General features: G+C 40.6%; 1 protein-coding gene across 2 annotated transcripts in view; it reads right to left on the reverse strand.

Moving 5' to 3' along the window:
- Positions 1 to 15,656, reverse strand: part of LOC110507038 (syntrophin, basic 1) — a 48,773-nt gene that overhangs the window by 21,955 nt on the left and 11,162 nt on the right. For both annotated transcript variants that reach the window (XM_090186213.1, XM_090186216.1), the window contains exons 2-3: positions 13,598 to 13,814; positions 2,239 to 2,446 (exon numbers count right to left, since the gene is read on the reverse strand). In XM_090186213.1, coding sequence (XP_090042339.1) covers positions 2,239 to 2,446; positions 13,598 to 13,814 — 425 coding nt within the window. The remainder of the gene's footprint in view (positions 1 to 2,238; positions 2,447 to 13,597; positions 13,815 to 15,656) is intronic.

Here is a 15,656-nt window from a genome sequence, read left to right on the forward strand (position 1 = left end):
TCTCATCTCATCTCCTCTCCTCTCCTCTCCTCTCCTCTCCTCTCCTCTCCTCTCCTCTCCTCTCCTCTCCTCTCCTCTCATCTCATCTCATCTCATCTCATCTCATCTCATCTCATCTCATCTCATCTCATCTCATCTCATCTCCTCTCCTCTCCTCTCCTCTCCTCTCCTCTCCTCTCATCTCATCTCATCTCATCTCATCTCATCTCATCTCATCTCATCTCCTCTCCTCTCCTCTGCTCTCCATCACACAGCTAAGTAGAGACTCAGACTCCAGTCTGTAGTGTGTTGACCATCACACAGCTAAGTAGAGACTCAGACTCCAGTCTGTAATGTGTTGACCATCACACAGCTAAGTAGAGACTGACTCCAGTCTGTAGTGTGTTGACCATCACACAGCTAAGTAGAGACTGACTCCAGTCTGTAGTGTGTTGACCATCACACAGCTAAGTAGAGACTGACTCCAGCCTGTAGTGTGTTGACCATCACACAGCTAAGTAGAGACTGACTCCAGTCTGTAGTGTGTTGACCATCATACAGCTAAGTAGAGACTGACTCCAGTCTGTAGTGTGTTGACCATCACATAGCTAAGTAGAGACTGACTCCAGTCTGTAGTGTGTTGACCATCACACAGCTAAGTAGAGACTGACTCCAGCCTGTAGTGTGCTGACCATCACACAGCTAAGTAGAGACTGACTCCAGCCTGTAGTGTGCTGACCATCACACAGCTAAGTAGAGACTCAGACTCCTGAGTGTGTCAGATTGACGTTGTGCACAGGAACATGGGACGGCAGGCGAAGCCTAGGCAGACCACTCCACTCCACTCCACACACGCTGAAAGGCTTTAGGCCCTTATAATTATTCACAGACTCCAGAAACGGCATCCCAAATGGCACCATATTCCCTATATAGTGCACTAGGGTGCCATTTGTGACTCACAATGGGGCAGGCAGGCAGTAATACAAGAGGAACTCATTAAGAAGCCTGGAAAGCATCCTCTGGCTTGGCAGACTGACTGACTGACTGGCTGACTGGTTGACTGACTGCTAAAAGTTCAGGGCTACTCAGTATTAGCCGTCTCGCTCTCTCTCTGCCAGGCAGGCCCTGACTAATAAGAGAGTGATGAAAGAGGATTTAGAGGAGGACGAGGAGGGGGGAAAACCTGGAGTCACGCAGGGAAAAGTCACCTGGGATCAATAGCTGCTGTACTGTATAGAAGGAACACTCTTCTGTTGGAAACTACTGCATCAGCTATACTGTATGAGGTTCCAAGAATGCTTGGCTCATCATCGTATAACTGCCTCACAAACATCACATATGAGTTATTATCAGAAGGTGGTCTGTGAAGGCATATTATAGGTCTGATTCACAAACATCACATATGAGTTATTATCAGAAGGTGGTCTGTGAAGGCATATTATAGATCTGATTCACAAACATCACATATGAGTTATTATCAGAAGGTGGGCTGTGAAGGCATATTATAGATCTGATTCACAAACATCACATATGAGTTATTATCAGAAGGTGGTCTGTGAAGGCATATTATAGATCTGATTCACAAACATCACATATGAGTTATTATCAGAAGGTGGTCTGTGAAGGCATATTATAGATCTGATTCACAAACATCACATATGAGTTATTATCAGAAGGTGGTCTGTGAAGGCATATTATAGATCTGATTCACAAACATCACATATGAGTTATTATCAGAAGGTGGTCTGTGAAGGCATATTATAGATCTGATTCACAAACATCACATATGAGTTATTATCAGAAGGTGGTCTGTGAAGGCATATTATAGGTCTGATTCACAAACATCACATATGAGTTATTATCAGAAGGTGGTCTGTGAAGGCATATTATAGATCTGATTCACAAACATCACATATGAGTTATTATCAGAAGGTGGTCTGTGAAGGCATATTATAGATCTGATTCACAAACATCACATATGAGTTATTATCAGAAGGTGGTCTGTGAAGGCATATTATAGATCTGATTCACAAACATCACATATGAGTTATTATCAGAAGGTGGTCTGTGAAGGCATATTATAGGTCTGATTCACAAACATCACATATGAGTTATTATCAGAAGGTGGTCTGTGAAGGCATATTATAGATCTGATTCACAAACATCACATATGAGTTATTATCAGAAGGTGGTCTGTGAAGGCTCTCTTTTATGTGTTTTCCTGCACCAACATTCAATAAAGTACAGAGTAGATCCTACCTTCTCAGCCAGCCAGCCCAGGTGTCTGATCTCTCTGCTCCCTGCGATTCCTGTTCTTCCCGTGTGCTCTTTGACCTCTGTGATGACCTTGTTGATGAGGTCAGAGGTCGCCGACTGCATGACCTCGAACCAGGCCTGGGCCGAGGCTGCGTCTCTACACCGTAACACCACCGTGTGCTTGGCGTCCGGAGAGTGCAGCTCCAACTGCCTGGAGGACGCGCAAACAGACGGAGAGACATTCACAAAGCTGTGAATTCGTTTTGTCACAGGCAAATAGCTCCCATAGCACAGCTTTCAGTGGACATGAGAAAAAGGCTTCTTCAGTTCAACAAAGACTACTTCCCTTTTTGAAGGGAAAGGAAGATGGCCCCTGTGTGCTTGATGATGTCCTGAGTGAATGGAAATGATCCCAAGCACCACTAAAAGACTGTTTCTCACAGCGTCTCTTCTTCTGGCTAAGATAAACATTTCCTTTGATGTACCTAGCACTGTGTACAGTGAGTGTGTATTTATTTACAGACCTGCTTACTCATCATGGGTTGATAAAGTTTGATTTGTCATCTGTGGGATGTGCAGTAAGTTTCAAGCCTTTTTGGTATTGGAAACATTAGCTAAGTATGTTATGAATACATTCTGCTAACAACAAAAAAATAAATCAAATGAACAAGGTTGAAGGAAACCGTTTTCACCTCAGACCTGGGCCTTGAGTATGACCACTGTTGATAAATCTACCTGTCATTAAATCAGAGACAGTGGGAGACCATGTTATCATGATGTCACAAACCACTAGATCAACTGCAGGTGCTCTCTCTCCTACTCGCCCCCACCAACCCCCCCCCCCCCCCCCCCACTACAGTTAAAAATAGAAACCAGAGACTTGATTGAGGAGAAACAGAAGTCAGATGTCATATGGAGGGAGCTGAAGTGTTTACGTTAGTTGCTGGCTGGTTGGCTGGCTGGCTGGCTGGTTCCTGGAAAGAGGCCCAAGCTCTCCCCCAGACCTGCTGGGTTCAAAGACTATTTGGAATCATTTTGTATACTTTGAGAGTTTGCTTTAGTCTGCCTGGAGTGCCAGATGGGTGGGCATTGCACTTACAAGCTCAACCAAGCACAACTAAAATATTTGAAAGACTTCAAATAGTATTTGAACCCAGGTGTGTTCTCCCCATTCAAGGCCCATCCACATCCAGGCAGGTCATCTCTCCAACATGGGACACTAACTGCTGAGCCATTAAAGAAGCCAAGGCCAGATTTAGAAAGTGGACTCACTGTGTGGCAAATCTTTCAATGCCTTTCCTGGTCAATGATGGTCTGTCTGCCTGTTCGTTTTCCACTGACAAACTGCTTTTTATTTGAGAGAAAAAAAACTGCAAATCTGGTAAATCTGTAAATCTGTCTGAGGAGGGAGGAAACTCTCTCCTCTCCTGGCTGGGTAGTGTGGACGTCTCTCACCGAACAGCTGTTTAACAGCTAAATAAAGCTGTGAAAAGTGCAGGAAACTCTCTCCTCACCTGGCTGGGTAGTGTGGACGTCTCTCACCTAACAGCTGTTTACATTTCCACTAGTGACGAGAGCTCTGCCCCTCTCTACCAGTCAGCTACAACAAGCCTGCAGCAGAACGTCCGGAACATCTCAGATAGCAGCATGTGTGTTTGTGTGGTAACAGGCATCTTCCAGTATGTAGCTCTAAAGTACCTGAAGGTTGGCCTGTTGTTGTGAGCAACGTGCTGAAACGATGGAAGTACTTAATACACGACCAAAACATTGTAGTGACGCCAGTAAATATCACTCAATACAAACAAATGCTAGGTTGTGGTAGTGTGTGATTTACATCTGATGTGTTTTGGGACATACTGGATAAAACATTCACTACTTTGATGGTTATATTGTCATGTGTGTTACTGTCGTTCTACTGTTAGTGTGATACTGCAACACTGACAACAGAGGTAAGACCTATGTGCTGTAAAAGTGATATTTCATTTTTGTTATAAACACAAAAAAAAAAGTATTTGCTTTGTTAATATGGGGTATTGTGTGTAGATTGATGAGTATTTTATTTATTTTTTTCATTTTAGAATAAGACTTTAACGTAGCAAACTGTGGAAAGAGTCAAGGGGTCTGAATACTTTCTGAATGCACCGTATGTGAGCCATATTGGCTCGTCATTAAGTAGGTTAGCTGTGGTCTACTGTATGTGAGCCATATTGGCTCGTCATTAAGTAGGTTAGCTGTGGTCTAACACCTCAGTGACTGATTTCCTCTTCATAGTGTGGTTCATCTCACAGACCAAATAGCATAGACATAGAACTACTAGAACTGTAGGACAATTCACTTTCTAGTCAAATTGCCATGGCTCTGAGGGCCACCCCCTTCTAGTAATTATATTTCTGTGACACAGCACATAGGTCTTACCTCTGTTGTCAGTGTTGCAGTATCACACTAACAGTAGAACGACATCAACTAACATGACAATATAACCATCAAAGTAGTGAATGTTTGTGTGTCATATCTAAATGACTGTATAAATACCAGGTCTGTCTAAATGACTATAAATACCAGGCCTGTCTAAATGACTGTCTAAATACCAGGCCTGTCTAAATGACTATATAAATACCAGGCCTGTCTAAATGACTGTATAAATACCAGGCCTGTCTAAATGACTGTATAAATACCAGGCCTGTCTAAATGACTGTATAAATACCAGGCCTGTCTAAATGACTGTATAAATACCAGGCCTGTCTAAATGACTATAAATACCAGGCCTGTCTAAATGACTATAAATACCAGGCCTGTCTAAATGACTGTATAAATACCAGGCCTGTCTAAATGACTATAAATACCAGGTCTGTCTAAATGACTGTATAAATACCAGGCCTGTCTAAATGACTGTATAAATACCAGGCCTGTCTAAATGAATGTATAAATACCAGGCCTGTCTAAATGACTGTATAAATACCAGGCCTGTCTAAATGACTGTATAAATACCAGGCCTGTCTAAATGACTGTATAAATACCAGGCCTGTCTAAATGACTGTATAAATACCAGGCCTGTCTAAATGACTGTATAAATACCAGGCCTGTCTAAATGACTGTATAAATACCAGGCCTGTCTAAATGACTGTCTAAATACCAGGCCTGTCTAAATACCAGGCCTGTCTAAATGACTGTATAAATACCAGGCCTGTCTAAATGACTGTATAAATACCAGGCCTGTCTAAATGACTGTATAAATACCAGGCCTGTCTAAATGACTGTATAAATACCAGGCCTGTCTAAATGACTGTCTAAATACCAGGCCTGTCTAAATGACTGTATAAATACCAGGCCTGTCTAAATGACTGTATAAATACCAAGCCTGTCTAAATGACTGTATAAATACCAGGCCTGTCTAAATGACTGCATAAATACCAGGCCTGTCTAAATTACTATAAATACCAGGCCTGTCTAAATGACTGTATAAATACCGGGCCTGTCTAAATGACTGTATAAATACCAGGCCTGTCTAAATGACTGTATAAATACCAGGCCTGTCTAAATGACTGTATAAATACCAGGCCTGTCTAAATGACTGTATAAATACTAGGCCTGTCTAAATGACTATAAATACCAGGTCTGTCTAAATGACTGTATAAATACCAGGCCTGTCTAAATGACTGTATAAATACCAGGCCTGTCTAAATGAATGTATAAATACCAGGCCTGTCTAAATGACTGTATAAATACCAGGCCTGTCTAAATGACTGTATAAATACCAGGCCTGTCTAAATGACTGTATAAATACCAGGCCTGTCTAAATGACTGTATAAATACCAGGCCTGTCTAAATGACTGTATAAATACCAGGCCTGTCTAAATGACTGTATAAATACCAGGCCTGTCTAAATGACTGTCTAAATACCAGGCCTGTCTAAATACCAGGCCTGTCTAAATGACTGTATAAATACCAGGCCTGTCTAAATGACTGTATAAATACCAGGCCTGTCTAAATGACTGTATAAATACCAGGCCTGTCTAAATGACTGTATAAATACCAGGCCTGTCTAAATGACTGTATAAATACCAGGCCTGTCTAAATGACTGTATAAATACCAGGCCTGTCTAAATGACTGTATAAATACCAGGCCTGTCTAAATGACTGTATAAATACCAGGCCTGTCTAAATGACTGTCTAAATACCAGGCCTGTCTAAATACCAAGCCTGTCTAAATGACTGTATAAATACCAGGCCTGTCTAAATGACTGTATAAATACCAAGCCTGTCTAAATGACTGTATAATTACCAGGCCTGTCTAAATGACTGTATAAATACCAGGCCTGTCTAAATGACTATAAATACCAGGCCTGTCTAAATGACTGTATAAATACCAGGCCTGTCTAAATGACTGTATAAATACCAGGCCTGTCTAAATGACTGTATAAATACCAGGCCTGTCTAAATGACTGTCTAAATACCAGGCCTGTCTAAATACCAGGCCTGTCTAAATGACTGTATAAATACCAGGCCTGTCTAAATGACTGTATAAATACCAGGCCTGTCTAAATGACTGTATAAATACCAGGCCTGTCTAAATGACTGTATAAATACCAGGCCTGTCTAAATGACTGTATAAATACCAGGCCTGTCTAAATGACTGTATGAATACCAGGCCTGTCTAAATGACTGTATAAATACCAGGCCTGTCTAAATGACTGTATAAATACCAGGCCTGTCTAAATGACTGTATAAATACCAGGCCTGTCTAAATGACTGTATGAATACCAGGCCTGTCTAAATGACTGTATAAATACCAGGCCTGTCTAAATGACTATAAATACCAGGCCTGTCTAAATGACTGTATAAATACCAGGCCTGTCTAAATGACTATAAATACCAGGCCTGTCTAAATGACTATAAATACCAGGCCTGTCTAAATGACTATAAATACCAGGCATGTCTAAATGACTATATAAATACCAGGCCTGTCTAAATGACTATAAATACCAGGCCTGTCTAAATGACTATATAAATACCAGGCCTGTCTAAATGACTATATAAATACCAGGCCTGTCTAAATGACTGTATAAATACCAGGCCTGTCTAAATGACTATAAATACCAGGCCTGTCTAAATGACTGTATAAATACCAGGCCTGTCTAAATGACTATATAAATACCAGGCCTGTCTAAATGACTGTATAAATACCAGGCCTGTCTAAATGACTGTATAAATACCAGGCCTGTCTAAATGACTGTATAAATACCAGGCCTGTCTAAATGACTGTATAAATACCAGACCTGTCTAAATGACTGTATAAATACCAGGCCTGTCTAAATGACTATATAAATACCAGGCCTGTCTAAATGACTGTATAAATACCAGGCCTGTCTACATGACTGTATAAATACCAGGCCTGTCTAAATGACTGTATAAATACCAGGCCTGTCTAAATGACTGTATTAATACCAGGCCTGTCTAAATGACTATAAATACCAGGTCTGTCTAAATGACTGTATAAATACCAGGCCTGTCTAAATGACTATAAATACCAGGCCTGTCTAAATGACTGTATAAATACCAGGTCTGTCTAAATGACTGTATAAATACCAGGCCTGTCTAAATGACTGTATAAATACCAGGCCTGTCTAAATGACTGTATAAATACCAGGCCTGTCTAAATGACTGTATAAATACCAGGCCTGTCTAAATGACTGTATAAAGACCAGGCCTGTCTAAATGACTGTATAAATACCAGGCCTGTCTAAATGACTGTATAAATACCAGGACTGTCTAAATGACTGTATAAATACCAGGCCTGTCTAAATGACTGTATAAATACCAGGCCTGTCTAAATGACTGTATAAATACCAGGCATGTCTAAATGACTATAAATACCAGGCCTGTCTAAATGACTATAAATACCAGGCCTGTCTAAATGACTGTATAAATACCAGGCCTGTCTAAATGACTGTATAAATACCAGGCCTGTCTAAATGACTGTATAAATACCAGGCCTGTCTAAATGACTGTATACATACCAGGCCTGTTTAAATGACTATAAATACCAGGCCAGTCTAAATGACTGTATAAATACCAGGCCTGTCTAAATTACTATAAATACCAGGCCTGTCTAAATGACTGTATAAATACCAGGCCTGTCTAAATGACTGTATAAATACCAGGCCTGTCTAAATGACTGTCTAAATACCAGGCCTGTCTAAATACCAGGCCTGTCTAAATGACTGTATAAATACCAGGCCTGTCTAAATGACTATAAATACCAGGCCTGTCTAAATGACTGTATAAATACCAGGCCTGTCTAAATTACTATAAATACCAGGCCTGTCTAAATGACTGTATAAATACCAGGCCTGTCTAAATGACTGTATAAATACCAGGTCTGTCTAAATGACTATAAATACCAGGCCTGTCTAAATGACTGTATAAATACCAGGCCTGTCTAAATGACTATATAAATACCAGGCCTGTCTAAATGACTGTATAAATACCAGGCCTGTCTAAATGACTATATAAATACCAGGCCTGTCTAAATGACTGTATAAATACCAGGCCTGTCTAAATGACTGTATAAATACCAGGCCTGTCTAAATGACTATAAATACCAGGCCTGTCTAAATGACTGTATAAATACCAGGCCTGTCTAAATGACTGTATAAATACCAGACCTGTCTAAATGACTGTATAAATACCAGGCCTGTCTAAATGACTATATAAATACCAGGCCTGTCTAAATGACTGTATAAATACCAGGCCTGTCTACATGACTGTATAAATACCAGGCCTGTCTAAATGACTGTATAAATACCAGGCCTGTCTAAATGACTGTATTAATACCAGGCCTGTCTAAATGACTATAAATACCAGGTCTGTCTAAATGACTGTATAAATACCAGGCCTGTCTAAATGACTATAAATACCAGGCCTGTCTAAATGACTGTATAAATACCAGGTCTGTCTAAATGACTGTATAAATACCAGGCCTGTCTAAATGACTGTATAAATACCAGGCCTGTCTAAATGACTGTATAAATACCAGGCCTGTCTAAATGACTGTATAAATACCAGGCCTGTCTAAATGACTGTATAAAGACCAGGCCTGTCTAAATGACTGTATAAATACCAGGCCTGTCTAAATGACTGTATAAATACCAGGACTGTCTAAATGACTGTATAAATACCAGGCCTGTCTAAATGACTGTATAAATACCAGGCCTGTCTAAATGACTGTATAAATACCAGGCATGTCTAAATGACTATAAATACCAGGCCTGTCTAAATGACTATAAATACCAGGCCTGTCTAAATGACTGTATAAATACCAGGCCTGTCTAAATGACTGTATAAATACCAGGCCTGTCTAAATGACTGTATAAATACCAGGCCTGTCTAAATGACTGTATACATACCAGGCCTGTCTAAATGACTATAAATACCAGGCCAGTCTAAATGACTGTATAAATACCAGGCCTGTCTAAATTACTATAAATACCAGGCCTGTCTAAATGACTGTATAAATACCAGGCCTGTCTAAATGACTGTATAAATACCAGGCCTGTCTAAATGACTGTCTAAATACCAGGCCTGTCTAAATACCAGGCCTGTCTAAATGACTGTATAAATACCAGGCCTGTCTAAATGACTATAAATACCAGGCCTGTCTAAATGACTGTATAAATACCAGGCCTGTCTAAATTACTATAAATACCAGGCCTGTCTAAATGACTGTATAAATACCAGGCCTGTCTAAATGACTGTATAAATACCAGGTCTGTCTAAATGACTATAAATACCAGGCCTGTCTAAATGACTGTATAAATACCAGGCCTGTCTAAATGACTATATAAATACCAGGCCTGTCTAAATGACTGTATAAATACCAGGCCTGTCTAAATGACTATATAAATACCAGGCCTGTCTAAATGACTGTATAAATACCAGGCCTGTCTAAATGACTGTATAAATACCAGGCCTGTCTAAATGACTATAAATACCAGGCCTGTCTAAATGACTGTATAAATACCAGGCCTGTCTAAATGACTATAAATACCAGGCCTGTCTAAATGACTGTATAAATACCAGGCCTGTCTAAATGACTATAAATACCAGGCCTGTCTAAATGACTGTATAAATACCAGGCCTGTCTAAATGACTATAAATACCAGGCCTGTCTAAATGACTGTATACATACCAGGCCTGTCTAAATGACTATATAAATACCAGGCCTGTCTAAATGACTGTATAAATACCAGGCCTGTCTAAATGACTGTATAAATACCAGGCCTGTCTAAATGACTGTATAAATACCAGGCCTGTCTAAATGACTATAAATACCAGGCCTGTCTAAATGACTGTATAAATACCAGGCCTGTCTAAATGACTGTATACATACCAGGCCTGTCTAAATGACTGTATAAATACCAGGCCTGTCTAAATGACTATAAATACCAGGCCTGTCTAAATGACTGTCTAAATACCAGGCCTGTCTAAATGACTGTCTAAATACCAGGTCTGTCTAAATGACTGTCTAAATACCAGGCCTGTCTAAATGACTGTATAAATACCAGGTCTGTCTAAATGACTGTCTAAATACCAGGCCTGTCTAAATGACTATAAATACCAGGCCTGTCTAAATGACTATAAATACCAGGCCTGTCTAAATGACTGTATAAATACCAGGCCTGTCTAAATGACTATAAATACCAGGCCTGTCTAAATGACTATAAATACCAGGCCTGTCTAAATGACTGTATACATACCAGGCCTGTCTAAATGACTATATAAATACCAGGCCTGTCTAAATGACTGTATAAATACCAGGCCTGTCTAAATGACTGTATAAATACCAGGCCTGTCTAAATGACTGTATAAATACCAGGCCTGTCTAAATGACTATAAATACCAGGCCTGTCTAAATGACTGTATAAATACCAGGCCTGTCTAAATGACTGTATACATACCAGGCCTGTCTAAATGACTGTATAAATACCAGGCCTGTCTAAATGACTATAAATACCAGGCCTGTCTAAATGACTGTCTAAATACCAGGCCTGTCTAAATGACTGTCTAAATACCAGGTCTGTCTAAATGACTGTCTAAATACCAGGCCTGTCTAAATGACTGTATAAATACCAGGTCTGTCTAAATGACTGTCTAAATACCAGGCCTGTCTAAATGACTATAAATACCAGGCCTGTCTAAATGACTATAAATACCAGGCCTGTCTAAATGACTGTATAAATACCAGGCCTGTCTAAATGACTATAAATACCAGGCCTGTCTAAATGACTATAAATACCAGGCCTGTCTAAATGACTGTATAAATACCAGGCCTGTCTAAATGACTGTATAAATACCAGGCCTGTCTAAATGACTATAAATACCAGGCCTGTCTAAATGACTGTATAAATACCAGGCCTGTCTAAATGACTATAAATACCAGGCCTGTCTAAATGACTATAAATACCAGGCCTGTCTAAATGACTGTATAAATACCAGGCCTGTCTAAATGACTGTATAAATACCAGGCCTGTCTAAATGACTATAAATACCAGGCCTGTCTAAATGACTGTATAAATACCAGGCCTGTCTAAATGACTGTATAAATACCAGGCCTGTCTAAATGACTGTATAAATACCAGGCCTGTCTAAATGACTATAAATACCAGGCCTGTCTAAATCAGTCATTACTTCTGTGTTGGTTAATTAAGGTAGAAACCGTTTCTCTGTGTTGGTTAATTAAGGTAGAAACCGTTTCTCTGTGTTGGTTAATCAAGATAACATCTCTTAAACTCCGAACACTCTGATAGTTGAGAACCGCAGCAGTTAATCCATTGTGACTGTCACAGAGACGACCATCCCTGTTACACTGTCCCAGAGACGACCATCCCTGTTACACTGTCACAGAGACGACCATCCCTGTTACACTGTCCCAGAGACGACCATCCCTGTTACACTGTCCCAGAGACGACCATCCCTGTTACACTGTCCCAGAGACGACCATCCCTGTTACACTGTCCCAGAGACGACCATCCCTGTTACACTGTCCCAGAGACGACCATCCCTGTTACACTGTCCCAGAGACGACCATCCCTGTTACACTGTCCCAGAGACGACCATCCCTGTTACACTGTCCCAGAGACGACCATCCCTGTTACACTGTCCCAGAGACGGCCATCCCTGTTACACTGTCCCAGAGACGACCATCCCTGTTACACTGTCCCAGAGACGACCATCCCTGTTACACTGTCCCAGAGACGACCATCCCTGTTACACTGTCCCAGAGACGACCATCCCTGTTACACTGTCCCAGAGACGACCATCCCTGTTACACTGTCCCAGAGACGACCATCCCTGTTACACTGTCCCAGAGACGGCCATCCCTGTTACACTGTCCCAGAGACGACCATCCCTGTTACACTGTCCCAGAGACGACCATCCCTGTTACACTGTCCCAGAGACGACCATCCCTGTTACACTGTCCCAGAGACGACCATCCCTGTTACACTGTCCCAGAGACGACCATCCCTGTTACACTGTCCCAGAGACGACCATCCCTGTTACACTGTCCCAGAGACGACCATCCCTGTTACACTGTCCCAGAGACGACCATCCCTGTTACACTGTCCCAGAGACGACCATCCCTGTTACACTGTCCCAGAGACGACCATCCCTGTTACACTGTCCCGGGAAAAACAAGTGGTGGGAGTTACTCATTGGTGGTGGATGAGATGAGTCTCTCCTCCGTCACAATGTAATGTGTTGCTTTTATTACAGCACCTTCGGCACCTTCAATAATGTGCAAATATTGTACAATCTAGGTGAGCAAAGCTCTTAGAGACTTACCCAGAAAGACTCACAGCTGTAATCACTGCCGAATGTAATTCTAACATGTATTGAGGCTGTGTTTCTGTACAGCACTTTGTGACATCGGCTGATGTAAGAAGGGCTTTTTAAATAAACTTGATTGATTGATTATAAATACATTTGATTATTGACTCAGAGGTGGGAAAACCTATGTAAATGAGATATTTCTGTATTTCATTTTCAATACATTTGCTAAAAACATGTTTTCACTTTGTCATTATGGGTTATTGTGTGTAGATGGGTGGGCCGAAAAAAATGTGATGGAATCCATTTTGAATTCAGGCTGTAACCCAACATCATGTGGAACAAGTGAAGGGGTGTGACTACTTTCTGAAGGCCCTGCATCTGGCAAAACACTCGCAATATAAATCCAATCAATTCTAATTGTAGAAGTGTTACCCCACCTAGCCCTGCACCCCCTGCCGTTACGCCCCTGTAGATAATAATATACGGGGGGAAACAGAATAATAGTCATGCAGAATGAAGCTGGAGCCTTTACCTGTTTCCAGGGTCTGGAGAAGTCATGCTCCTGGTGACGTAACACATCTTTAAGGGGATGTACCTCCTGTCCCCCTGTAGGGACATGGTGGGGGTGACGGGGACGTCACGGTGGGGGCTACCCAGCCTCGGGGACTCAGGTGGGGGCGTCTCCCAGCCTATCTCTGACACAGGAGAACCCTTCTTCACATAGGGGCTGGCTTCTCTCATGTACTTCACTGGGAATATGAGAGAGGAGAATTATGAGTAAGCTTTTTCACAACCTGTCTTGAGGCTGGCTTCCCACATGTAGGTCACTGGACCAACAAGACAAAGGAATAATTTACTATGTTTTCATTGGTAGAGAGGTCATGCCTTTACTGCTGTTATGTTTGGTGAGGATAGTGCTAAGAGTCCTTGCCAACGTAACTTCATTAGAGCTAGCTAGTGTCCTATAGAGGAGATTGACATGCAGACTCATAAAGTGACCCTGCTGTAACCCCACAATCTGTACCAGGCCGGTAGAGGTCCAAATATATTATACAGTTCTATTAGCGGTCCAGTTCTATTAGAGGTCCAAATATATTATACAGTTCTATTAGTGGTCCAGTTCTATTAGAGGTCCAAATATATTATACAGCTCTATTAGAGGTCCAAATATATTATACAGTTCTATTAGTGGTCCAGTTCTATTAGAGGTCCAAATATATTATACAGTTCTATTAGCGGTCCAGTTCTATTAGAGGTCCAAATATATTATACAGTTCTATTAGTGGTCCAGTTCTATTAGAGGTCCAAATATATTATACAGCTCTATTAGAGGTCCAAATATATTATACAGCTCTATTAGAGGTCCAGTTCTATTAGAGGTCCAAATATATTATACAGTTCTATTAGAGGTCCAAATATATTATACAGTTCTATTAGCGGTCCAGTTCTATTAGAGGTCCAAATATATTATACAGTTCTATTAGTGGTCCAGTTCTATTAGAGGTCCAAATATATTATACAGCTCTATTAGAGGTCCAAATATATTATACAGCTCTATTAGAGGTCCAGTTCTATTAGAGGTCCAAATATATTATACAGTTCTATTAGAGGTCCAAATATATTACACAGTTCTATTAGAGGTCCAGTTCTATTAGAGGTCCAAATATATTATACAGTTCTATTAGAGGTCCAAATATATTACACAGTTCTATTAGAGGTCCAGTTCTATTAGAGGTCCAAATATATTACACAGTTCTATTAGAGGTCCAAATATATTATACAGCTCTATTAGAGGTCCAAATATATTATACAGTTCTATTAGTGGTCCAAATATATTATACAGTTCTATTAGAGGTCCAAATATATTATACAGTTCTATTAGAGGTCCAAATATATTATACAGCTCTATTAGAGGTCCAGTTATATTATACAGCTCTATTAGAGGTCCAAATATATTATACAGTTCTATTAGTGGTCCAAATATATTATACAGTTCTATTAGTGGTCCAGTTCTATTAGTGGTCCAGTTATATTATACAGTTCTATTAGTGGTCCAGGTCTGTTAGAAGTGTTAATCTATAACGTGTTCTGAACTCACCTCTATGAGTCACAACACACATCATACCTTGTACCCAGTTTAAAACTTTCTGTGAACTCAAAGATATTGCACCTCCATGGGAAACCGTTGGTTGGCATTGTTTGAGAGGATTAGATGGATCGCTCCAAACTATGGATGTGAACCTGGCCAACAGCTGAGAGATGAGAGTCATTAGAAGTATTTCACACCACACAAGAGGCCTAATCCGACCAAAGACCACAACTCTGGGACATGGGATTCATTAGTCATTTGGTGGCTACACAGTTTCATAGACACAATCTGTGAATCACGTTAAATCCACAGCATTGATCACGAGTCACAGTAGACATGAATAACATAGCTATTATTACCCTGCTATAAACTAAATGTATCAGACTGTATGGAGTTAGTTTAAATTACAGGGCCATGTGAACAACACTGATGTCAACCATTTACTCACTGGAGAGGCATGGATCTGCTTCCACCAACAGTGATCTGTCTGACCGCATTACAT

This window comes from Oncorhynchus mykiss, chromosome 2 (genome assembly GCF_057628025.1).
Source record: "Oncorhynchus mykiss isolate SJ-2025 chromosome 2, ASM5762802v1, whole genome shotgun sequence".
Taxonomy (NCBI): domain Eukaryota; kingdom Metazoa; phylum Chordata; class Actinopteri; order Salmoniformes; family Salmonidae; genus Oncorhynchus; species Oncorhynchus mykiss.